The sequence below is a fragment of the Mobula birostris genome, chromosome 6 (genome assembly GCF_030028105.1).
Source record: "Mobula birostris isolate sMobBir1 chromosome 6, sMobBir1.hap1, whole genome shotgun sequence".
Lineage (NCBI taxonomy): Eukaryota > Metazoa > Chordata > Chondrichthyes > Myliobatiformes > Myliobatidae > Mobula > Mobula birostris.
The window spans coordinates 131,862,877-131,890,847 of NC_092375.1; the positions used below are offsets into that span (position 1 = coordinate 131,862,877).

The 27,971-nt window shown below is 39.9% G+C and overlaps 1 protein-coding gene across 3 annotated transcripts in view; it reads right to left on the reverse strand.

Annotated features, from left to right (window-relative positions):
* LOC140199369 (trafficking kinesin-binding protein 2-like) overlaps positions 1-27,971 on the reverse strand; it is a 104,167-nt gene that overhangs the window by 70,832 nt on the left and 5,364 nt on the right. For all 3 annotated transcript variants that reach the window (XM_072261336.1, XM_072261334.1, XM_072261335.1), the window contains exons 2-3: positions 19,244-19,579; positions 9,955-10,149 (exon numbers count right to left, since the gene is read on the reverse strand). In XM_072261336.1, coding sequence (XP_072117437.1) covers positions 9,955-10,149; positions 19,244-19,298 — 250 coding nt within the window. In that variant the 5' untranslated portion in view covers positions 19,299-19,579. The remainder of the gene's footprint in view (positions 1-9,954; positions 10,150-19,243; positions 19,580-27,971) is intronic.

Consider the following 27,971-nt stretch of genomic DNA (forward strand, 5'->3'; position numbering starts at 1 on the left):
TCAACCTGAGCCTGAGGCTCTGGAAGGTTCCTGTACTGTGGAAAACGTCCTGCCTCGTCCCTGTGCCGAAGACGCCGCACCCCAGCGGCCTCAATGATTACAGACCGGTGGCATTGACCTCCCACATCATGAAGACCCTGGACAGACTTGTTCTGGAGCTGCTCCGGCCTATGGTCAGGCCACACTTAGACCCCCTCCACTTTGCCTACCAGCCCCGACTAGGAGTTGAGGATGCTATCGTCTACCTGCTGAACCGTCTCTACGCCCACCTGGACAAGCCAGCGAGCACAGTGAGGGTCATGTTTTTTGACTTCTCCAGTGCGTTCAACACCACCCGCCCTGCTCTGCTGGGAGAGAAGCTGATAGCGATGCAGGTGGATGCTCCCCTGGTGTCATGGATTCTTGATTACCTGACTGGCAGACCACAGTACGTATGCTTGCAACACTGTGTGTCCAACAGTGTGATCAGCAGCACTGGGGCTCCACAGGGGACTGTCTTGTCTCCCTTTCTCTTCACCATTTACAGCCTGGACTTCAACTACTGCACAGAGTCTTATCATTTTGAAGTTAAGTCAATGATTTAGAGGAAGGCATTGTGAGTAACATCAGCAAGTTTGCTGATGATAATAAGCTGGGTGACAGTGTGACATGTGATGAGGATGTTAGGAGAATTCAAGATGACTTGGATAGGCTGGGTGAGTGGGCAGAAACTTGGCAGATGGTGTTAATGTGAATAAGTGTGAGGTTATTCACTTTGGGAGCAAGAACAGGAAGGCAGATTATTATCTGAACGGTGTGGAGTTAGGTAAGGGAGAAATACAAAGAGATCTAGGAGTACTTTTTCATCAGTCTCTGAAGGTGAATGAGCAAGTGCAGCAGGCAGTGAAGAAGGCTAATGGAATGTTGGCCTTTATTACAAAGGGAATTGAGTACAAGAGCAAGGAAATCCTTTTGCATTTGTACAGGGCCCTGGTGAGACCACACCTGGAGTATTGTGTGCAGTTTTGGTCTCCAGGGTTAAGGAAGGACATCCTGGCTGTGGAGGAGGTGCAGCGTAGGTTCACTAGGTTAATTCCTGGGATGTCCGGACTGTCTTACGCAGAGAGGTTAGAGAAACTAGGCTTGTACACGCTGGATTTAAGGAGATTGAGGGGGGATCTGAATGAGACATATAAGATTATTAAGGGATTGGACAAGATAAGAGGCAGGAAATATGTTCCAGATGCTGGGAGAGTTCAGTACCAGAGGGCATGGTTTAAGAATAAGGGGTAGGTCATTTAGGACAGAGTTGAGGAGGAACTTCTTCTCCCAGAGAGTTGTGGAGGTGTGGAACGCGCTGCCTCAGAAGGCAGTGGAGACTAATTCTCTGGATGCTTTCAAGAAGGAGCTAGGTAGGTATCTTATGGATAGGGGAATCAAGGGTTATCAGGACAAGGTAGGAACCGGGTATTGATAGTAGATGATCAGTCATGATCTCAGAATGGTGGTGCAGGCTCGAAGGGCCAAATGGTCTACTTCTGCACCTATTGTCTATTGCTTATCTTCAGAAGTTTTCGGATGATTCTGCCATAGTTGGATGCATCAGAAAGGGAGATGAGGTTGAGTACAGGGCTACGGTAGGAAACTTTGTCACATGGTGTGAGCAGAATTATCTGCAGCTTAATGTGAAAAAGACTAAGGAGCTGGTGGTAGACCTGAGGAGAGCTAAGGTACCGGTGACCCCTGTTTCCATCCAAGGAGTCAGTGTGGACATGGTGGAGGAGTACAAATACCTGGGGATACGAATTGACAATAAACTGGACTGGTCAAAGAACACTGAGGCTGTCTACAAGAAGGGTCAGAGCCATCTCTACTTCCTGAGGAGACTGAGGTCCTTTAACATCTGCCGGACGATGCTGAGGATGTTCTACGAGTCTGTGGTGCCAAGTGCTATCATGTTTGCTGTTGTGTGCTGGGGCAGCAGGCTGAGGGTAGCAGACACCAACAGAATCAACAAACTTATTCGCAAGGCCAGTAATGTTGTGGAGATGGAACTGGACTCTCTCACGGTGGTGTGTGAAAAGAGGATGCTGTCTAAGTTGCATGCCATCTTGGTCAATGTCTTCCATCCACTACATAATGTACTGGGTGGGTACAGGAGTACGTTCAGCCAGAGACTCATTCCACCGAGATGCAGCACAGAGCGTCATAGGATGTCATTCCTGCCTGTGGCCATCAAACTTTACAACTCCTCCCTTGGAGGGTCAGACACCCTGTGCCGATAGGCTGGTCCTGGACTTATTTCATAATTTAATGGCATAACTTACATATTACTATTTAACTATTTATGGTTCTATGACTATTTATTATTTATGGTGCAACTGTAACAAAAACCGATTTCCCCCTGGGATCAATAAAGTATGACTATGACTACTTAACTGCCCTTCCTTTCATTATAATCACTGTAAATATAATAGAAAAATTAGTTCTTTCCCTATGCAAACAACAGGAATTCTGCAGATGCTGAAAATTCAAGCAACACACATCAAAGTTGCTGGTGAACGCAGCAGGCCAGGCAGCATCTATAGGAAGAGGTACAGTCGACGTTTCAGGCCGAGAAACGTCGACTGTACCTCTTCCCATAGATGCTGCCTGGCCTGCTGCGTTCACCAGCAACTTTGATGTGTGTTGTTTCTTTCCCTATAATTATTTCAAAAGACAATCCATTTAACAGGCAAATCAAGCTTCCAATATCTATTACTGATATTATGTTTAGCCTTATCAATATTTGTAAAAATCCTTCATTTCAATTTTATTTACATCAATTCAAAAACACCACGTACCTTGATGGTAACCATAAATGTTTAGACATCATCACAAACCAAAATTACATGTCTCTGTTTTTAGTGGACACAGTGGCTATGGGCACAAGCTAATAAAATACTGGAACAATGAAACATTGCAAGCACCTTAAAATGACAATGTGAACTCCAGGCCATCTGAAAATGTTGTTGATGTAAATGCACATGCACTTATAGTCTACTCACAGATGGGGCAGGAACCAGCATATAAATACAATGAGCTTAACTGAGTTAAAAATTAATTGGTTATTGTTTAGTTTTAAAGAAAGTGTTAGATACGGTCCCGGCATGTAGGCAAATGAACAACAATGAAAATGATGAAAAATAAGGGATGCTCTTCTTCTCTTTTGCCTCCAAAAAGTGTGCCACAGCATAGTGAAAGGCCAAACATCAGCACAGTTGCTGATTGCGAAGTACAAATAAATTACAGAACGTACTTCACAGCAGTTAAGAGATCCTTGATACAGAATACGTTGCAATGCACAAATTGTTCTAATTTTGGAAAGCTGATTCTCTATAGCCCCCAGGCAATGAAACAAATCCTCCAATAGGACACTCATGATACCATACACTATTCTCATCACTGACTAATTGACCTTAAATTGAAGTGCAATTGATAGCTTTGTAACCACCACATTCCAGTGATATAATTCTCATGACCTCATCTGAGCAGTTTCGAAGGAGTGCTGCAAATTAATTTCGAAGTAAGATTAAGTTCTAAATATGGCAGTGACCACCCCAGTCTTGGTGGAAACATTTCAACATACCAATTCTAAGTTGAATGAGTGCACTGTCCCACACTTCCCAGTCCCCTAAACCCCAATATACACTTTCTTTTAGTGCACCCGTGGCTAACAAGGGAAATTAGGGATAGTATCAATTCCAAAGAAGAAACATACAAATTAGCCAGAAAAAGTGGCACACCTGAGGACTGGGAGAAATTCAGAGTCCAGCAGAGGAGGACAAAGGGCTTAATTAGGAAAGGGAAAAAAGATTGAGAGAAAGCTGGCAGGGAACATAAAAACTGACTGTAAAAGCTTTTACAGATATGTGAAAAGAAAAAGATTGGTTAAGACAAATGTAGGTCCCTTACAGTGGGAAACAGGTGAATTGATCATGGGAAACAAGGACATGGCAGACCAATTGAATAACTACTTTGGTTCTGTCTTCAGTAAGGAGGACATAAATAATCTTCTGGAAATAGTAGGGGACCGAGGGTCTAGTGAGATGGAGGAACTGAGGGAAATACATGTTAGTAGGGAAGTGGTGTTAGGTAAATCAAAAGGATTAAAGGCAGATAAATCCCCAGGGCCAGATGGTCTGCACCCCAGAGTGCTTAAGGAAGTAGCCCAAGAAATAGTGGATGCATTAGTGATAATTTTTCAAAACTCTTCAGATTCTGGATTAGTTCCTGAGGATTGGAGGGTGGCTAATGTAACCCCGCTTTTTAAAAAAAGAGGGAGAGAGAAACCGGGGAATTATAGACCGGTAAGCCTGACATCGGTGGTGGGGAAAATGCTAGAGTCAATTATCAAAGATGTGATAACAGCACATTTGGAAAGCGGTGAAATCATCAGACAAAGTCAGCATGGATTTGTGAAAGGAAAATCGTATCTGACAAATCTCATAGAATTTTTTGAGGATGTAACTAGTAGAGTGGATAGGGGAGAACCAGTGGATTTGGTATATTTGGATTTTCAAAAGGCTTTTGACAAGGTCCCACACAGGAGATTAGTGTGCAAACTTAAAGCACACTGTATTGGGGGTATGGTATTGATGTGGATAGAGAACTGGTTGGCAGACAGGAAACAAAGAGTGGGAATAAACGGAACCTTTTCAGAATGGCAGGCAGTGACTAGTGGGGTACCGCAAGGCTATGTGCTGGGACCCCAGTTGTTTACAATATGTATTAACGACTTAGACAAGGAAATTAAATGCAGCATCTCCAAGTTTGCGGATGACACGAAGCTGGGCGGCAGTGCTAGCTGTGAGGAGGATGCTAAGAGGATGCAGGGTGACTTGGATAGGTTAGGCGAGTGGGCAAACTCATGGCAGATGCAATTTAATGTGGATAAATGTGAGGTTATCCACTTTGGTGGCAAGAACAGGAAAACAGATTATTATCTGAATGGTGGCCAATTAGGAAAAGGGGAGGTGCAACGAGACCTGGGTGTCATTGTACACCAGTCATTGAAAGTGGGCATGCAGGTACAGCAGGCAGTGAAAAGGGTGACTGGTATCCTGGCATTTATAGCAAGAGGATTTGAGTACAGGAGCAGGGAGGTTCTACTGCAGTTGTACAAGGCCTTGGTGAGACCACACCTGGAGTATTGTGCGCAGTTTTGGTCCCCTAATCTGAGGAAAGACATTCTTGCCATAGAGGGAGTACAAAGAAGGTTCACCAGATTGATTCCTGGGATGGCAGGACTTTCATATGATGAAAGACTGGATCGACTAGGCTTATGCTATCTGGAATTTACAAGATTGAGGGGGGATCTGATTGAAATGTATAAAATTCTAAAGGGATTGGACAGGCTAGATGCAGGAAGATTGTTCTCAATGTTGGGGAAGTCCAGAACGAGGGGTCACAGTTTGAGGATAAAGGGGAAGCCTTTTAGGATCGAGATGAGGAAAAACTTCATCACATAGAGAGTGGTGAATCTCTGGAATTCTCTGCCACAGGAAACAGTTGAGGCCAGTTCACTGGTTATATTTAAGAGGGAGTTAGATATGGCCCTTGTGGCCAAAGGGATCGGGGGAATGGAGAGAAGGCAGGTACAGGGTTCTGAGTTGGATGATCAGCCATGATCGTACTGAATGGCAGTGCAGGCTTGAAGGGTCGAATGGCCTACTCCTGCCCCTATTTTCCATGTTTCTATGTTTTAATAGCCTGCCAGGCAGCAAACGCACAGGGACCCATAGGTTGCACCAGTAGGCTACAGGAAGCAGAGGCAGGCTGAGACGGTTGTAATGGGAGCACCATTCTGCTTACCTTCAAGCCAGATTCTTACTTAGTGCAACAATGCCATAACTGGAGTGAAGATGCATCATTATACTTCTGAATTTCAGAAGTTTATAATTATGTAGTGTAGTCCTTGCACCTACGAAAGAGACAAATTGCCTGTATTCATGTAGTTTCTGCAAGGGGCAACACGAGACTGCAGCGTCACAGAAGGGTAAAGGAGAAGCTGAGGTGGGGAGCTGGGGATGATACTAGAGTGGGGTTGGAGGATGGAACTGGAGAAGACTGAAGGTTATAGCAAATTAAGTGTGGATGGGAGGCAGAAGCAGAGGGAGTCACCGGATTTATCACGGATACAAACTTATTTTTTGTTGAATGTGTGCCCTTTCACATAATGATTACATGTTACAATGTCAGGTTAGGGGAAATAAAACTTATGTTGACCAAAAATCATTTAGTTCTTCCTAGAACCAAAGCTGGATCAATTTTTCGAGATCACCTTGTGCAACAGTGGGGCCTGCCTCAGTGAAAGCTGCAGCAAGACAAGGGTTTAGATGATGTACTGACAGAGACGGTGTACAGGCATCTTATAGTCATCACCCAATCTGAACATGGCCCTTGAAAATCTAGCTCTTTACACACCCTCTTTGTTCTCTAGTCACTAGGTATTCTAAGACAGGAATGCAAATGAAGGATTACAGAGCACACACTAGCTATGGGACAGTTGTTTTAATAAATCTAACGTACTACTACTGGCTTTTATACGTAGATTATATTAACACCAGAAAAATGCATGGTGATTATACACTCTTTACCTCCTGTTAATGTAAAAATCTAATCAGCCAATCACAGGACAGCAACTTAATGCATAACAGCATGTAGACATGGTCAAGAGTTTCAGTTGTTGTACAGACCAAGCATCAGAATGGGGAAGAAATGTGAAGTAAGTGACTTGGACTGCAGAATCATTGTTAGCACAAGATGGGTTGGTTTGGGTATGTCAGAAACAACTGATCTCCTGGGATTTTCATGCAAAACAGTCTCTGGAGCAGGGGATCCCAACCTTTTTTATGCTATGGACCAATACCATTAAGCAAGGGGTCCACGGATCCTAGGTTGGGAACTCCTGCTCTAGAATTTACAGAAATGGTGCAAAAAAAATATGACCTGACTAGTTCCAGCTGACAAGAATGTGACAATAACTCAAATATCCATGTTACAACAGTTGCTGCAGAAGAGCACCTCTGAGTGCACAACACATTCAACCTTGTAGTGGATAGGCAACAGCAGAAGGCGACCACACTGAGATCTACTCCTGCACCGAATAAGTGGTCACTGAGTGTACATGCAAACAATGGGATTCAGAAATGTACAAAATTGCTACTGGATCAATATTTGTATGAACATTCTGAGCTGAAGTTTGGTGACAAGGGCTTGTGCTCTCTTTGTGCACAAGTAAAATGCAATTGAGAAATAAGTGCAAGTTGTCAGAGTCTATTTAACCAGCAACAACACATGGCATATGGGACAATAACATTCCTACCAGAAAATGAACTGAAGCACAACCATTTTTTGTTTAAATGCACACCTCTCATATTAAGTAGAAGTAAAAGATCCCATGACATTTTGACAACAAAGATGCCCAGTGTGCTACTTAGGCCTAAAATGAGAAGAAATTTACTTAGTCGTGATGGTGAATCTTTGTAATACCCCAATCCAGATAGCTGTGGAGGTACAGTCATGATTGATAGATTTCTGGATATTAAAGCAATTGAGGAACATAGGGATGAAGTGGGCAAATACTTCTTAAAGAGAAGGACCAGTCATTGTAGGGCAGACTCAAGGACCTGAATGACCTGCTTCTATTTTTTTAAATGTTTGTGAGACCTTGCTGTGTGAAAACTGACTGTTGTCCTTTCTGTATAAGGTGAGGGTTTCAGGAGAATACCTATAAGGGTGCACTGCAGCTAGTCACCACAGCTTCTGAGAATTGCAATTGGTTTATTAATATCACATGTACCAAGGTATCGGTACCTTACAATCTATGGTTTCTGGTAACCAGAGGGTCAAGGACAATTGGCAGTTGGAAAGTACTAAAGCTCACAATGACCTGACTTGGAAATCCAATACCTTTCCTTGTTGATACAGTACCTAAACCCTATAGAAAAGTAATAGGGCATCCATAGAGAGTTCGTAGCCATCCATCACATTAGTATTTGAAGGTGGGGAGGAATTAGGAATGGTTCGTAAATGTCAGTGACAACTGTATTACATTAATGTTGTTTGCTACTTCCAGCTGGAATTACCAAGAGCAATGCACCTTCTTTGTCATAGTATATAGTGTACAAGTTTATGGAACATGATCTTCTACTTGAATAGAGAGCATGCCTCTTATTTTTTAAAAAGGGAACAATTCACATTAGAAAGTATTCAAGTAAATAGTGAATTGAAACTTGTTTCTGTGTAATGAAAAGGCCTCTACAAGAAATCTCTCTCCTATTCTTAAGCCTTCCATAGGAACAGCAGTTATTCTAAACAACTCACACATCAAATTTGATTGATCTGGTACAATTTCAACATGTGGGGTTACATATGGAAGATGGATGAAAACATTTTAACACAATAAGGCTGTAATCAAAGGAAAACAAGTTTAGTGTATAGTTGCAGCCTAGTTATAGCTTTTTGACAAGTGTGCTCGCCACTAGGGGTCACTAGACTTCATCTATTTGGATTTTGCACTCAGACATTACCGGAAACAGTCCTTGATAATGATCTGTGATCAAAAAAAAATCTGCTCCACTGCAAAATTAACTTTGTTGTAAAAGTCAAGGATAGGCACAAGTGATTCAACTAACCTGACAAATTTTGGAAGGAAAAACTACTAAAGCTGGAAATCTGGCATGGTGACCTGCTGAATTTTTATTTTGGATTTGGAAGGATATGGGTTACTTAAAAGGAAAGTCTTGCATTTATATAGCACCTTTAACACTGTTTTCAGAGGGTCCAGGTTAAGTTATGACCAATTAAGTATTTCTGAAGTGGAGACATCATAGTAACACTGAAAAGTATGGCAGTGAATTTACAAATAGAAATCTCTCACTGACTTCAATGTGATAATAAACAGATATGATACTGTTTGGCAAATACTGGATAGGATTATTTAATCCTACCCTGCTTGTCATCAAATAGGTTAACGGGATCTTGCAGATTTAATGGTAAGTGGATATTTACCAGAAATTTTAAAAATTCCATATACATGCACATGCAACAATTGAGTTCTTGTCATCAGCTACATTTAATTCTGAATGCATTTTATCACCACCAGATTAGATCAAGTTTTAGATTGCTTCCAATACTATAGCAATCCCAAAAAAATTTTATCAATACTTTTTATGATGGACAGACTAAATAGAGTTAGTATAAAAGACAATTAGAGCACAAGTAAATACTAAGCAGACAGTACAAAGGGATAATTAACAGTTTAATTCAGATAGACAAGTCATGGCTCCATTCTACATCAGCCTGCTGGCCTTGCACAAAAAAGGTACATGGTATCAGGTCCAACGTCATGAAGAAGTTTACGATGCTACAGCAAGAAATGGTGTTAAGATATTTGAAAGCAATGCAAAACAACTTATTTTCTGATGGTTTCTTTAGCCCCAAAACAATCAGCTGACAAAATCAATGCATTAGTGAGGTGGAAATGTAAAGGTGCCATCTTTCTAATAAAGTATTGTGGCAATCCCAGAGAATATAAAAGTTCCCATGACAATGTCTTTACCTAGCTACAAGAAATTACACAGTCACTATCAAATCATTTGTGTGATTCTAAAGGCTAAAATATAGTCTAAGATTATTATATACTTCAATCCTTCAGATAAACATCATTGGTTTTAAACTGCTTTAAGAAGTCATAAGGAACACCTTATAACTCAACACCCACCAGTGCAACAAAGGTTAGTTTGTTTCGTGTGCATGCAATAATTATGATCACCCCCAAATTTGAGAGGTGAGAAACATACCGTAACTTGGAAGCTAGGTTAGAAAAAGAATGTTATTGACTTAATTCTTCCCCCACAAGATGAGTTATTTGTCTTTTAAACTGACACAATAAATCATTCAATGAAAAGTTACTATGACCAGGTCACTTACTCATGTAACGGAAGGCCTCCTCAGCCTGGGTGGGAGAAAGCCCACTAGATGCATGTTCAGGATGCTCAGAGGTCTGCTCCCAGTCCTCGTTCTGATAGAAGTAGAGCGAGTCTGCTTGCAGGTGATACTGGGGCAGCTGGTCTTCAATCAAGCTCACAAGTTCTACCTCAGGCAACTCCTCACTGCTGCACACATCTGGTAACAGGAACAGAAATTTATCAGGGGTATCTCATCACATTAAGCAAAGTCGTAATTTCACATTTCATGCAAAGATGCATGTTCACAGAACCTGGCCTTTTTGATATAAGAAAAATCCAGGAAAATGATTAAATTCATAAACATATCATGTGATAGAAAATATCCAGACAGAAAACTTCAGGTAATTTTTTTTTCAGGTTTAAGACAGGAATGAGGATAATTCAGGAATTTATCAGTGAGCCCTATACAAGTGGCATGGAAGCTACTGGAAATGATTCTTTGAAATAGGATTTACATACATTTGGAAAAACATGGCTTCAGTAGGGACAGCCAACACAGCTTTGTGCATGACAGGTCACATCTTACATCTTCGATTTTTTTTTGAAGAGGTAACAAAGGTGATTGATGAGGATAGGACAGTGGATGTTCTCTATATGGACCATAAGGCATTTGACAATGTGCTTCACGACTGCCTGTTCCAGCAGATTAAGGAGTTTCAGAATGGAGATGAGGAGGAATTTCTTCAGCCAGAGAGTGGCTTATTTGCCACAGGCAGTTGCAGAGGCCAAGTCTTTATGCATTATTTAAGGTTGATAGATTCTTGATTGGTCAAGGCATGAAGGGATATGGGGAAAAGGCAGCAGATTGAGGCTGAGAGTAAAACTGGATCAGCCATGATGAAATGGTGGAGCAGACTCGACGGATCGAATGGCCTAATTCTGCTCCTATATCTAATGGTCTTGAGAAGTATGTGATCCACAGTGACTTGGTAATTTGGATTTAGGGTAGGCTTATCCATAGAAGACAGAGGGTAATGATGGAAGGATGCTATTCTGGCTGGAGGTTAATAATCACTGTTGTTCCATAGGTATCAAAGCTGGGTCTCTGTTTATGATGTATGTAAAACATTTGGATGAACATATAGATGGGTGCATTAGTAAGCTTGCAGACAAGACAAAGAATAATAGGGTTGTGGACAGTGTAGAGGGATATTAAAGAATATAGCAGAATAGAAATCAGTTACAGAAATGGACAGAGAAACGGCAGATGGGATTTAATGGAAGCAAATGTGAAGCATCTAATGTAAAGTAAAAGTATACAGTTAATCACATCAAAGTTGCTGGTGAACGCAGCAGGCCAGGCAGCATCTCTAGGAAGATGTACAGTCGACGTTTCAGGCCGAGACCCTTCGTCAGGACTGACTGAAGGAAGAGTGAGTAAGAGATTTGAAAGTTGGAGGGAGAGGGGGAGAACCAAAATGATAGGAGAAGACAGGAGGGGGAGGAATGGAGCCAAGAGCTGGACAGGTGATTGGCAAAAGGGATACGAGAGGATCATGGGGCAGGAGGTCCGGGAAGAAAGACCGCGGGGGGGGGGGGGTGGTGGAACCCAGAGGATAGGCAAGGGGTATATTCAGAGGGACAGAGGGAGAAAAAGGAGAGTGAGAGAAAGAATGTGTGTATAAAAATAAGTAACGAATGGGGTATGAGGGGGAGGTGGGGCATTAGCCGACGTTAGAGAAGTCGATGTTCATGCCATCAGGTTGGAGGCTACCCAGACGGAAACAACACCTTATATTCTGTCTGGGTAACAGATATGCTAAGCCATACTGAGCCATATTTCTTCTTGAAGGTAGCTAGCTAGCGTTTCAGGATGCTTATCTCCTTGTGCACTCATGCGTAGAGATAGGACCACTCTAGCCTGTTTCTGTATGTTCTGTCCATTATGCCTATTTTGTAATGTGTCTTTTGGGGCTGTCATGTAATGGATAACTTTGACTCCAGCCTGTCTTATGTGGGGGGGGGGGTATCTGAACAAATATATCTGTGTTGTTAAGGGAACTGTTAGTTAGTTTGGTGGATCGGGCAGGAACAGTCACAGGCAGACTGTTCCTGTTTGAGCAACTAACTGAATAAGCCCCGGGTGCTTTGAATAGAGTTTGTACTTATACGGTGACTTTATCCGGATTCGACTTCCATAAGGTCAGAGAATAGCCAGACTGGTTCAAGCTGACAGGAGGGCGACAGTAACTCAAATAACCATGCACAACAGTGGTGTGCAAAAGAGCATCTCTAAATGCACGACACCATAGAAACCATAGAAACTACAGCACAGAAACAGGCCTTTTGGCCCTTCTTGATTGTGCCGAACCATTTTCTGCCTAGTCCCACTGACCTGCACCCGGACCATATTCCTCCATACACCTCCCATCCATATACCTGTCCAATTTATTCTTAAATGTTAAAAAAGAACCCGCATTTACCAGCTCATCTGGCAGCTCATTCCATACTCCCACCACTCTCTGTGTGAAGAAGCCCCCACTAATGTTCCCTTTAAACTTTTCCCGCCTTACCCTTAACCCATGTCCTCTGGTTTTTTTCTCCCCTTGCCTCAGTGGAAAAAGCCTGCTTGCATTCACTCTATCTATACCCATCATAATTTTATATACCTCTATCAAATCTCCCCTCATTTTTCTACGCTCCAGGGAATAAAGTCCTAACCTATCCAACCTTTCTCTGTAACTCAGTTTCTCAAGTCCCAGCAACATCCTTGTAAACCTTCTCTGCACTCTTTCAACCTTATTTATATCCTTCCTGCAATTTGGTGACCAAAACTGAACACTATACTCCAGATTCGGCCTCACCAATGCCTTATACAACCTCATCATAACATTCCAGCTCTTATACTCAATACTTTGATTAATAAAGGGCAATGTATCAAAAGCTCTCTTTACGACCCTATCTACCTGTGACGCTACTTTTAGGGAATTTTGTATCAGTATTCCCAGATCCCTCTGTTCCACTGCACTCCTCAGTGCCTTACCATTAACCCTGTAGTATGTTCTACCTTGGTTTGTCCTTCCAATGTGCAATACCTCACACTTGTCTGTATTAAACTCCATCTGCCATTTTTCAGCCCATTTTTCCAGCTGGTCCAAGTCCCTCTGCAGGCTCTGAAAACCTTCCTCACTGTCTACTACACCTCCAATCTTTGTATCATCAGCAAACTTGCCGATCCAATTTACCACATTATCATCCAGATCATTGAAATAGATGACAAATAACAATGGACCCAGCACTGATCCCTGTGGCACACCACTAGTCACAGGCCTCCACTCAGAGAAGCAATTCTCTACTACCACTCTTTGGCTTCTTCCATTGAGCCAATGTCTAATCCAATTTACCACCTCTCCATGTATACCTAGCGACTGAATTTTCCTAACTAACCTCCTATGTGGGACCTTGTCAAAGGCCTTACTGAAGTCCATGTAGACAATATCCACTGCCTTCCCTTCATCCACTTTCCTGGTAACCTCCTCGAAAAACTCCAATAGATTGGTCAAACATGACCTACCATGCACAAAGCCTTAAAGTGGATGGACTACAGCAGCAGAGGACTAAGAATTTAAGTTCAGTGGCCACTTTATTAGGTACAAGAGGTATCTAATAATGTAACCACTGAGTGTACTGTGCATCTCAAGATTGTTCCCATAGCCCTTTTAGAACACATTTCTGCTTTAAGTTTTAACTACCATAATATTTGCCCATTAGATCAGCCCAATTTCATCTCTGAAATCTCCTCACTGTTGATGGTGCTTCTAAGTTTTATAAAGCTCAAGTCATGAAGTGTTAAGAAAACTAATGGGGAACACCACCGGTACAGACAAAAACAACTATTTACTACTTGTCTTACCTTTAGTATTTATGCTCTTCTGTTCTCCTACAGGTTTCAATTTCACTACTAGCCTAATGTACAACACTTTGTAAAATAGTTCCTGAGAATTCATCTACATCATAGTAATAGCATTTCCCTCACTAACCATGTTATCTCACTAAAAACAATCTATCAAGTCAACTGAATGTAATTTGCCTTTTACAAATTCATGATGAAGTTCGTTAATCAATCCAAGTGACTACTTGCCTTGATCTGGGTGAGTTTGTAACATAGGCAATCCTTCAGTAACATAAACTATTCCCATATTTACAGACACAGGCAAAATTATGGGCAACCTCTCTACAAATAAATCACAGCTTCCCTCAGCAAATTATGACCCATCCGACTTGGACCAGGTAGCTCACTACATTAAGTACTTACACTTTATCAAGTATGATCCCCTTTATCATTTTTCACTCAGTTTCATAAACACTTCCTTCACTGACACTCTGCAGCATCATTTTCCTTCATAAAGACCAATGTAAAATATTAAGGTCAGTACTTCAGTCATGCCTATAGCTACCTTTTGGTCCCAAATTAGCCACATCTCCACTCTTACAATAAACAGAGTTTAGATGACTTTTGAATACTTATTTTTTTTTTTTAACTATTCTTTTCTCCCTTCTCTGGTTCTCTTATTTCCTTTTCGTACCGAGTCAGCCTAGTTCTTGGGTGTGTTTTCAATCAATCTCTTCAGAAATCCAGGGACTATGAGAAAGAATTTGGACCAACTCCTTAAAGGTCACCCACTAATCACTGACAATTTTGATTGCCAAACTTCAATTACAATTTACTCATGTCAGATCTTCTTCCATTCTACTGAAAATAACCCTGCTCCCTTTTAGTATTTTACATTAGAAACATCAATTTCTTTTCCTAAAGCTATAATCTCATGGAAAGACTAGCATTGTTGCCAAAATCTCACCAACTAAACCCTCTCCACTTGACCTGACCTTATTCCACAAAACCAAATCCAGCAATGCCTCCTCTTCCTTGCCTCCTCATAATGGTGAATCAAATTCTCCTGAACCCACTTCAATGCTTCCTCTCCCTCACTACCCCTTGGGTTCTCCAAGTCTATTTTCGGTCAGTTGAAGTCCCCAGTTATTTCCACTCTCTGGTTTTTACATTTCACTGCATATTTGTTCCTCACCATTTTTCCCCAATACTCAATGGTCCTTTGAATGCTTCCAATACTGTAATGGAGAGTATTTCTCAATACCCCCATATCTGTCCCAACATCCACACTACTGGCATCATAGCACCATTAAACCTTCAAGTACCCAGTTCTATGCAGTTCAACCAGCACCAAGAACCCAAAGTTCTTCCTGCTGTACTCTTTCTCTCCAACCACATAGCCACCCGTACTATGCCACTTCTATGGTGTTTACTCCACAGAGATTTTGCAGAATGACTTCATAATGTCTGTAAAGCAGGACTAAATTCTTCAGGTGTTAAGTTCTGAGCTCTACCTCATCACAGCAAATCTTCAAAGAAAAATGACGACCTTGTCAGGAAAGAACTGAGTACAGGACAATCAATTAAAAAAAAAGGACGCTGGATCAACTATTGCAGTGTAATTCTTTTGTATTATAAAAATGGGGGTTGGGGAGAGATCTAAGCAACATTGCAACTGGACGATGGGCAGATCTGATTAACCTGGATAGAATATTTTAAAGAGATATAGCACGTAACAGGTCTTTCCGGCTCTACAAGCCTGCGCCACCCAGTTACACCCATGTAACCAATTAACCTGATCCATCTCTATGCTTTTAGAATGCAAGAAGAGGATTTGTTTGATGGAAGAAATCTCTCTTTTGTGCAACTTTCCAATTTGACCTTTCCAATACCCACTTTTTTCGATACTTACAGATTAGAGATTTTTAAAGATCTCAATTACATACATTTCCTACAAGTCCAGATAAGAATACAATAGATACAATTTTTAATCTGAAATCCTTTGACAACCGTTCAATATCTTACATTTACGGTCTGCTGTTGGGATGAAAAAGGCCTCTTTAGATAAAATTAAAGGAGACTGGGAAAAGGATTTACAGATTTTCCTATCTGAAGAGAGCTGGAAGATTATTTTAAAATTGATTAATTCTTCATCATTATGTGATTGTCATTCTTTATTACAATTCAAAGTGGTACAGAAAGTTCGTATGTCTAAAGACAAGCTCTCTCGTTTCTACGCAGATATTTCCCCTTACTGTGATCGATGTACTAATGGAGTGGCCACATTAATTCATATGTTTTGGACACGTCCGAGCCTTGAAAAATTTTGGAAAGATGTATTTCAAACTTCTTCTGCACTTTTCAATGTTATTTTTAAGCCCAATCCCTTGACTGCTATGTTTGGTATTGATGAGGATAGTGCTACAAAATTGAAGCCATCTAATTTGCGGGTATTGGCCTTTATGTCTCTTATGGCCAGGAGGGCGATCTTGCTCAAGTGGAAGGAGGCCGCCCCGCCCACTCGTGTTCAATGGCTATCTGATATTATGTTACGCCTTGATCTACAGAAGATTTGTTGTTCAATTTCTGATTCTAAACATGATTTTTTAATGTTATGGGGACCCTTTCTGAGTTATTTTCATAATCTTTGAACTGTTATTAAAGTATGGATCTGCCATTATTATTATAATATTATTATTATATGGTAAGGTTTTTTTTCTTCTCTTTTTTTTTAACCAACCAGCTCATTTTTGGTAGTGGGAGTAGATTTTTTAAATAAAATATAATTATTTTATTTTATTTCATAATTTAATTTTTTTTCTACATGACTGATTTGGAATATGGGATACTGTGATCATATTACTGTGATTTAAATGTAATGTAATTCGTATTACTTACTTGTATCCTTATGAATTTTGTATTTGTATTCATGCAATTTATAATATTAATAAAATATTGAAAGGGAAAGAATGCAAGAAGAAACCGGAACACCCTTATGGACACACAAACTTCTTAGAGGCAGTGGTGGGAATTGAACCCAGGTCACTGGCATTGTAGCAGAGTTGTGCTAACCATTACACTACTACGCTGCACCAAATGGGCAAGTTGCTTCCAGAATTAAAGTGAGATTAATGACATGGGAATAGAAGTTACAATAGGTCAAAAGTTAAAAGTTACACAACATTGTTAGAGTACAAAAGCATAACCAATGTTTGGAAATGGTGTACAATGTAAATATACTTCTCTATCAAGTGCTTAGCACATGCAGCACAATAAATCTCTAATTCCACATGTTAAGCCACACGTGTATTTACTTTTGGATTTAAAACCTTCCACTACATAGTTGATGCCTGATCTGCTACAAAAAAAAATTAACCTCATGTCTTCTAAGTTCTGTTTCACCTAATGCCAGCCTGCAAAGACTTACTGAAAATTTTAAGTATTACAGCATTTGCATCATTAACCCATGTTAAATAAAAAGCAAAAAAAACTGCAGATGTTGGATAAACTTCAAAAATCAGATTAGCTTTTCATTTGACTCTCTAATGAGAAGTCACTGATTGAAAAATTAACCATTTTTCTCTGCAAAGATGCAGCCTGACCTGCTGAATATCTCCAAGTTATTTCCTACCATGAAGAATTTGCTTCTGTGATTATTGCAAGAATTACACCTTCCACTGGTAACTACATGCACTTAAGAGGCACATCCTACTCATTACATCTATAATATCCCGAACATAGTATAAATTGTCTAAAATTTATCACTCCAAAACCATTCTTGAGATTGTGGCTTTCTGTTCAAATTGCTAGTCAAGTTGGATGTAATACAACAGCAAGACTGAAAGTTTCTGCTGTTCTGGTATATGATCTTCTTTATGTATTAAGGCCACCTCTAACATCTTTGTTGCAAAAGGCAGTGGGGAAATATGATAAGAACCATCTGAAGGCAACAGTATGCAAATAGTCTGTGTACATAGATACACAAACATGTATTATATTTCCTGCAATTCAACCTGGTCTCTAGTTGTCTTGGAGCAAGCTCAAAACCAGTGGCAGATAGTGCACAATGGCCATCCCACCTTTAAAAGATTGCTCCAGGACAGTAGTGAAAGCACGTCAGTTTCAACCCACAAAATCACTTTCTATGATAACACAAGTACTCCATCAAAAGCTGCTTCCACTGACGTATCTCTTAAATTAATTTTAAAATGTTGGTTTCTCTATGAATTATACCAACAAGGTGAGTAAATCTCTTGCAATATCTTTTCTTCTGCCCACCCAAATGTCATCAGCATGAAGCACCCCAAAATATGTCACTCATTTGGAGGAGGAAATCAGGCAGAGGAAACACTTGACATTGATTTTCTCAAGATTTAAAGTCATGGTTCTAATAATTGACACCAATAGAAAATATATATAGAAAATATACTGGTTCCGATTTTGACCTTTTCCTTCCTTTTCTCCTACTTCTCAAATCTATAAAGAGACTTCTGATCTCTAACCACTATGTCATGGGCTGGATGAGCAGTAGTGTTTTTCAATTCCATTCGACACTGCCAAGACAAAATTACCCTGTTTGATTCTTGAGAGGGCTGACATGCTAGTAAACTTTCAGCAAATTGGCTCGCAATTTAACCTGCTTTTAAATATGGGGACATCCTATATCTACTTTGTCCAACATTGTCCATATTCATCCACTAAAGACTTACTGATGCAGAAACCACTATCCCTGAAAAATCAACCCCAGATATGATTACTCTAGCAAAGCAGTTGTTCCATCCCCAAGTTCTGTCCTTCATAATTCTGCTGTACACAAATTATCCAACACCAAATCCTCCATTCCATCATACTTATCTTTGCTAGATATCATTGGAACTCAATATTACTAGTTTCAAAAACTTTGCTTCTTATACCAAACCATTTATGGTTCCTATATCCGTAATCTTTTCCATGTCCCTGTATTGATTTATCATTTGAATCATCTTTTAAAACACTTCCAACATTAAAACTACCTCATTCAATTCTAATGAAAAGAAGTGCTTTCATTCCAAATCCTTGATTTGTTGCCTCTCCCCACTTCCAAAGACTAAATGGAGCACTGGATACTACTGCTCCCATTCTAATGTTTGTCTCAATAAGATCTGCTAATATACAATATCACTGAGTTGTATTTAAAATTAAAAGTATTTTGTACAATGGCTTTGCCCAAAAAATATACCATGCGTTAATTTTATGCTTAAAAGTGTAGGCAAAAGAAGAAAACAAGAGAACCATCGGCTGGAGAATAAAGTAGTTAACATCATTCCAAGTTCAGTCATTTATAATTATACTTAAGTTTCATATTACTTTTAAAAGGGAAACAAAAAAATTAAACAAATGAAAATTTGTCCCTCCAAAGATAGAGTTTGGTCTTGCTTACCAGTGATGGTCCCCGTCTCTTTTTGATTCACATTCATGGATTTATTTTCTGGCATTACTTGTCCAAAGGCATCTTGAAAAATTCCCTCCTGGAAGATTTCCCCACCATCCAAACAGATTGAATATATTGATGAAATGATTCAATGCTTGAGGAGGATTACGCATATTATCCCATACAATATTTAGTATTGCTGAGTGGATTTTCATTTGAAGTCTATTGGAGATCACATCTCATTCAATTAAGATGAAATTAAGGAAACTGTTAAAAGCTGGGCTGATGACTTGCAAAAAAAATCAAGAGAGAGAATACTCATGATGTGCTGTTTTCAAATGCAACCTGCAGCAAAAACAAAAAAACAAATTGCATTTAGCATGACTCCCTTGAAGTCTCCTGACATCAACATTGTTAGCAGTGAAGCTCATGAAGTTAAACTTTCAGGTGGACAATATCATGAGGCCAGTGAGTATGCATGACATCAGAACTACATTGCACAAAAGACCAAAGAAAATTGTTGCTTTTGTGGTGGAACTACAATTCCACCACAAAATTACATTTAGGAATAAATCTTAAAGTCTGTACGATGGAAGAGGCCAAGCTAAGAAGAGGTTTTTGCCTTTACATTATAGTGCATGCAGACCTCAACTTCTGCTCTTATTTTGTAGTTAGAAAAATGCACCTCAAGGAATAAAAGGTAACAAGAAACAGTGAAGACAAGCAATTGAACAGTAGCACCATGACAGCAGCTCATTAAGGTTTGTAAAGTGAATCTTAAGTGGGAGCATTGTCTCATTTGACTGGAGAGGCACTTAAGGGGAAGGGAAAAAATCTAGCCATTGTGACCCATGTGGGCACCAATATAAAGTTGGGATTAGGAAAGTGGTGCCACTGAGAAAGTATGATGAGTAGGATCCAAACTAAAAAAGGATGATAGCCTCCAAAGATTTATCTAAACTGCAAACAAATTGGCAAAGTCAACATTTAGAGATCTCTACCTGAATGTATGCAGCATGCACAAAGAGATAAACAAATTGAACACACAAATGGGAGTGATTTGATCGCCTTCACAAAGCTGTCATTGCAAGATGACCATGGTTAAGATCCAGAAAAAAAAATTAAGCTGCAGATGCTGGAAATCGTAAAAACAAGGTGGTGGAAACACTCAGACGCTCTGGCAATATTAGTGGAAAGAAAAACAGTTAACATAACAAGTTTAAGACCCCTTCTCAGACAACACTTTTTACCTTTCCATGGATACTGATTGGGCCTGCCATTTGTTTTGAACATTCTCTATTTTATTCTGAGAACTAATTAACCTAGGACACTTAACACCTTGGGAAGAAAGAAAAATGAGGTGAAGTGGACTTGTCAAAGCAACAGATCACTGCAAAAGTGAGAAATAATCTTGTCTCAGCAGGTTAAGATGCAGAATCAATTTGAGGGAGTAAAGGAAAGGCAAGAGAATATTCATGGTATTTCTGTGTCTGACCAACATGTTATTGCATTTGTTACATTGATAGCTAGGAGGGCCATTTTGTTGAAGTGGAAGGATACATCAGCTCCCACTTTGTCACAACGGTTCTCTCAAGTGACGCTATGTCTTAGTTTGGAGAAAATTAGAAGTTGAACCTTCGAACCTTTATTTGATTTTGAGAAAAGATGGGGCTTATTTGCTCGTTATTATAATTTGAGCTAATTGATAGAAATTTTCCACGATCTAATTGTAAATTTTTTAGTATACTTTCTTTTCTTGCTGGCGGTTTGATGTTTATTTTTAGAAGCTTTTTGTGTGATGCATGGCTCCGGGGTTGTACACCTAATGGGTTCTTTCTTTTCCTCACTTTTCTGCTTAGTAGGTTTTTTTTGTTATCACAAAATTTTTTTTCAATCTTTAAGATAATGTCTTTTTTGAGACATTGTAAGTGTTGTTACTTCAATGTACTCATGTTTTTTTTTGTATAACAATAAAAAGATTTGAAAAGAAAAAAAAGAAAGGAAAAGCAAGAGAAAGAAGTCACTGGTGGTAGCCTTTATGCAATAATTACACAGGAACAAAGGCAGAGATAGCTAAAAAAGACTCGGAAATGAGTTTGAAAGATGCTTGATAAGTATTGCACATTATGATATATTTGTGGATATTTTGTATGGAGAAGTTTAGTTACAACATTTCTGCCAATGATATTGGCTCTTACAGAAAGCCCCAACATCTGCTCATGCAAGTCCAAAAGCTTCTCAAAATGTACACCGAGGACGACTCCCTGCCAAATTTGCTTTGCAAAGCTAACTTAAGCTTTGATAGCACTTTGTGTACTGGACAACTATCAATAAGCCTTACACAGATGTAACTGGCACATGTGCAGGGATTGGCATTAATTTACAACTAAAATGTCAGATGTAAAACAAGGTTTACCCTGTCTCTCCAGAACATGCTTCCTCTGGTATATCAGATGGCAATAGATAGGAAATTAGGTAGAGGCTATTTTTCAACAATCACTTTTAGAATAAAGTATCTATTTAAATAATTTCAATGAGGCAGTACAAATAAGAATCATAATTCTAGCAGGTTTCAGTGAATACGGGACTATTTTCCCAGAAAAAGATGCCATTAGCCGAGGGTAGATTTACAATACAAGCTCTGTGTGTAAATTCAATGTCAGACACTTAGCAGCAGCTGATGGACGAGTTAGTCAATTACCTCTATTTTAAAGATGTTAAATAAGTTTTTAATTTCATATAAACAAGGAGTCTTAAACTCTGTTTGTATTGTAGTTAAGCAGATGGGCCATGGCAGCAGCTGCAAGTTCCTTTTTCTCAGTTCACTGAACTACCTACATCACAGCAATATTATAGCACACTGGGAACTGATCAAGAGTAAATGATTATTTTTTTTATTTAAATTATTTCAGTGAAGGTCTAAGAGCATGATGCAGTCTACTTCCTGTCCTCTTGGCATTTCTCCCTGACTTGTGGAGCAGGATAGATACTATTTATAATATCTGTAATTAAAAGCAAAAAAGGAACAGAAGATGCTTAGTCAATGATTCATCACCATGTTTCACAAATCACGCAGATAATGAAACCTTCTCCATGAAACTTGGTGCACTTTTCACACTAATAGTAAATATTCTGCCACACACTCGAGATTTGCAGAGAGGTGTATTATTTTTGCAGAAAGGTACCAAGCTACAATAAATAAATTTGAATAAGTTAATATTATGCGAGTTTACCATTAATGATTTCACATTTATTTCACTGGAAGTTAATGCATTTGTTGACTTAACTTTCTCCCATAACCAAGGATTCCATAACGACCCAATTTCGAACACAAACCAAATCTAAACACTTCAAACAAAACAAAAATAAAAAATGAAAAATTCTAAGTCTCCAGTGGTTTGTAATGAAAACAATGATAAAATTTGAAAATGAAACTTGACAGCACTGTAAACACCAGAGAAAGCACTTCAAGGGGAGTGACAAATAGATGCACTGACATACAAGAGAAAATTTTACACAGAAAAGTAAGACAGAGAAATACGAATAAAGATAATACAAGGCAAATGGCACAATTTTAAAAAGGAACACTAAAAGTTTAAGCACCCCAACCATTGCAGATGGCAGGACAACAGCATATAGGATCCTGAATAGAAACATAGAATAAAAAGACAAGATGTCATGCTAAACCTAAATAAAACATGAAGAAAAATAGGCAGTTACAGCATTATACATTTATTTTTAAACTGTCTTAAAAGATAGGACACCCAACATGTCATTGACCAAAAAAGTTGCATGTACCAGAATATCATAACCATGAAATGCATTGTTACTCATATCTGAAAATTTTAATATTAAAATAAATAGCTATTTCTAGCGCAGAGGATAGCCTTACGAAATAAGACTTCAGCCATACCTGAATACAGCAAATGAAACAGCGTTCCACACGGACCAAGATAACAAAACATATTCCCAGGAAGCTTTCATTAAACTGCAGCATACTCAGTTCAAAGTTAAACCCTTGTACACACTCGTCCTCGGCCACATTATCCAGGGCAACACTCAAGTGCAATATCCAAACTCAAGGTTCTGCGTCCTTTCTACGGTGGAATTAAAAGAACAGAAATGGGGACGCCTTCCTTGCTCCCTTGATAAACATTCAATTTTCGAATTAACATCTTTGAAATTTTATTTAACTCATTTCCTTTAACAAGAATGTGCTTCAATGTGCTTTTTAAGATATCCTGAGAAAGTGAAAAATTGCACAAATGCAAGTTTTACACTTCTGTATTTAGCTATGAACCTGCAGCAGCAACTGATCTAACTGGTGGTCATATTAAAAGCATGCAACATCTCCCACTTATCATGTATTAGACAGCTTGGAGATAGGAATAACTGCTGAAGTTAACGGCTAACTCAGTTAATTAACTATATTGTATCACATTTGAAAATTGATTTCAAAATATTACACATGGTTGATCAGCTATTCTTCGGTTGCAAAAGAACGCAAGTAAAATGCCATTGCAGAGTGCCTGCCCAGCACGTGAATGCTGTGCTCAGATGCACTGTTCAGTAGATCAATTGCCCACAATCAGGCACTCATACTCCACTGTCATTAAATTTTGCTCATTTTCAATTGGAATAAAGTCAGATGAACTCCCAGGTGTTCTGACTGACTAAAACCGAGACACACGGAAGCTATAATTGGGAAATTAATTCTGTCTTCATTCACACAGCAAACCTCCAGGAAAAGGGGAGTACAGGAGAATCCAAGAGAATCTCACTCTCCTGATACAATGTTTTACACTTCTTCAACACAAAGAAAACAATAAACAATTAACTACACTTTCAATTGCTATGATCACCTACTTAGCTTTAACATTTGGAATATAGTCAGGCACATTTACGGAATTACCCACAAAATCATTCAGAATGCTCCTGAACCAGAGCCCAGAGAGTTTTGTAAGGGCTAGATCGATGTCTTTCAAGTCTGGTGACCCAGGAAGGTGCAAAGGGTCCAGGTACGAATTCCGGAAAGCGACTTCACATACGTAGTGGCAATGCCAGACCAAACTTGAAACAAAGAAGGATGTGCAGTAACTGTGGTAAGGGTTGAATGCCATCACCTCATACAAAGCAAAACCAAAAGGCATAAATGACAATAATACCTTATTTAAGTTTGCTAGCAGCTCCACTGTTCTTGCTCGAATCAAAGGTGGTGATGAACGTGCATACAAAGAGTTGAAATCTGGCTGCAAGGTGCCACAACAAAAACCTTTTACTCAATGTCAGCAAAACCAAAAAGCTAATTATTAACTATAGGAGGAGTAAACTGAAAGTCTATGAATCAGGCCTCACTGGGGATCAAAAGTGGAGAGAGTCGGCAACTATAAAAATTCCTGCGTGTTATCATTTCAGAGGATCTATCCTGAGGCCAAGGTGTAAATCTCATTACAAAGAAGGTGTGGCAGTATCCCTACTTTATTAGAAGTTTGTGTAGATTCAGCATGTCTTCTAAAACTTTGACAAACTTCTGTAGATGCACAGTGGGGAATATACTGACTAGTTGCAAACACCACTGCCCTTGAAGGGAAAAGCCTACAAAAAGTAGCGGAGACAGCCTAGTCCATCATGGGTAAAGCGTCCCCACCACTGAGCGCATCTACAAGAAGCGAAGGAGTGTTATCTCAGGAAAGCAGCATTCATCATCAAGGACACCCACCATCCAAGCCATGCTCTCTTCTCACTGCTGCCATCAGGAAGGTGGTACAGGAGCCTCAAGTCCACACCACCAAGTTTAGAACAGTTATTACTCCTGAACCATCAAGGTCTTGAACCGGAGAGGAAAATTTCACTCAACCCAACACTGAACTTGGCCGGCTGGTGGCGTAGTGGCATCAGCGCCAGACTTCAGAGCGAAGGCTCCCGAGTTCGAACCCGGCCGGCTCCCCTGGCACGCTTTCCATCCGTGCTGGGTTGCGCGTCGAGCTAGCATCTTGACCTCGTAAAAAAGAAATTGCCTGCTACAGAAACATCAACAGCAAAAAGTTGATGGCCTATACTGTCTCATGAGTTTAAAGGCAATTTCTTCTTCTTTCAACACTGAACTGATTCCACAAGGTCTAAACTCACTGAAAAGGAGTCTATTGCTCAGATTTAATATTTATTGCTTACTTATTTATTATTTTTTCTGGTTTTGTATTTGTACAGTTTGTTGTCTTTTGCACTTTGGTTGCTTGTCCATATTTGTGAGCGGCTTTTCATTGATTCTATTGTATTTCTTTGTACTTACTGTGAATGCCCACAAGAAAATGAATCTCAGGGTAGTATAATAATAAAGTTACTTTGAACCTTGAATAAAGGTTTCACTCCCAGATGAGCTCATTGCCTTTATGTGCGCTTTGACGGACAAAACAAGAGGTACCTTCATGAGCTCCCAATGACCGTGTGAATACAGTCTCTGAGGTCGGCACAAGAATTTATCCTTCAGGAGGGTGAACCGCGGAAACATCTGACCCAGATGGTGTATCTGACCGAGTACTGAAGATCTGTGCTAGTTAACTGGCTGGAGTGTTTACCTTATCCTCTTGCTTTAGCAGTCCAAGGCACCAACAGCTTCAAGCAGGCTCCAAACATACCCAAGGATAACATGGTAACCTAACTGAATGACTATCATCCATTGTGATGAAGTCCTTTGAGAGGTTAATCATGAAGCATATTAACTCCTGCCTGAGGCGTGACTTGGATCCACTCCAATTTGCCCACCAAAACAACAGATCAACAGCAGGTGCTATTTCATTGGTCTTCGCTCAGCTCTGGAACATCTGGACAGTGAAGATGCATACACCAGAATGCTCTTCATCCACTACATCACAGCGTTTAACACCATCATCCCCACAAGAGAGAGTAACTTTAAATTCCTGGGCAATATCATAAATGATCTGTCCTGTGACCAGCACATAAAAGCCATTTCAAAGAAAGAAGTCCAGCAGCACCTCTATTTTCTTAAACATTTGCACAAAATTGACAAGTCATCTAAAACTTCGACTTCTATAAAACTTCTACAGATGCAGTGGAGAGTATCCTGATTAGTTGCATGACAGCCTGGTATGAAAACACCAGGGCACAAGGATGAAGAAGCCGACAAAAAGTGATAGTTGCAGCCCATTTCATCCCAGAAAGAGCCCTCCCCACCATTGTGCACATCTACAAAGAGTGGTGCCACAGGAAAGCACCATCAAGGAACCCCACCATCCAAGCCATACTCTCTTCTCACTGCTACTGTCTAGAAGGTAGAAGAGTTATTGGTCCCATACCACCTAGCTCAGGAACAGTTATTACCCTTCAACCATTAGGATCCTGAATCAGTGTGGACACCTTCACTCACAACACTGAACTGATCATTAAACACAACCTATGGAGTTATTTTCAAGGACTCTACTACTCAAGCTCTCGATATTATTTATCTATTTGGAGTTTGTCTTCTTTTGCACTTTGGTTACTTATCAGTCTTTGTATGTAGTCTTTCAGTGATTCTGGTGTACGTCTTTGTTCTACTGTGAATGCCTGCAAGAAAATGAATCTCAAGGCAGTATTTGGTGATATATACATATTTTGCATACCAGAGTGAGATAGGTCAGCAGGTTGAGTGGCGTTGCAACAACAACCTTACACTCAGTAAGACCAAGGAATTGATCATGGACTTCAGGAAGGGGAAGTTGAAGGAACATGCACCAGTCCTATCAAAGGATCAGCAGTGGAAAGGGTGAGCAGTTTCAAGTTTCTGGATGTCAACATCTCTGAAGATCTATCCTGGGCCCAACGTTTGGATGCAATTACAACAAAGACATGACAGCGACTATATTTCATCAGGAGTTTGTTGAGACTTGGCATGTCACCAAAGACATATTTCTACCGATGTACCATGGACAGCATTCTAACTGGTCGCATCACTGCCTGGTATGGAGGGGCCACTGCACAGGATCCAAAAAGGCTGCAGAAAGATGTAAACTTAGCCACTCCATCATGGGCACTAGCCTCCCTAGCAACAAGAAAAACTTCAAAAGGCAATGCCTCAAAAAGGCAGCATTAATCACTAAGGACCCCATCACTCAGGATATGCCCTTTTCTCACTGCTACCATCGAGGAGGAGATACAGGAGCCTGAAGACACACACTCAACATTTCAGGAACAGCTATTTCCCCTCTGCCATCATCAGATCTCTGAATGGACAATGAACCCATGAACATTACCTCAATATTTTTTGCTCTCTTTTGGCCCTACTTAATTATTTTTCAAAATACGTACTCATTGTGGGGTGGGGGGGGGGAGAACCTGGTGTTGGGATACCATTAGACATGGTGGAAGTTACAGAGAATTATGTGCTGGATGCATAGGTTAGTGGGGTGGTAGGTGAGCATCTGCTTTATTTTCTCACCTTCTCAGTTCTGTAAATGGTCTCCAACCTGACTTATTAATTCTGTTTCTGTTTCCACGGGCGTTGCCTGTCCTGGTGAGCATTTTCTATATTTTCTATTTTCATCCCAGATTGCCAGCACCTGCAGTTATATCAATTTATCCCCTTGAACTGATCTATTCTCCTAGATTTCTTTGCCTCATACTCAATTTTATGATCTTATGATACAAAAAGGTACAAAAAAACTATTCATTCTGCTGCTCATGTTGATTGATCACAAACACACTTAAATTTGTGCTCAGTTTCTTTGGGTTTAAGAGAAAT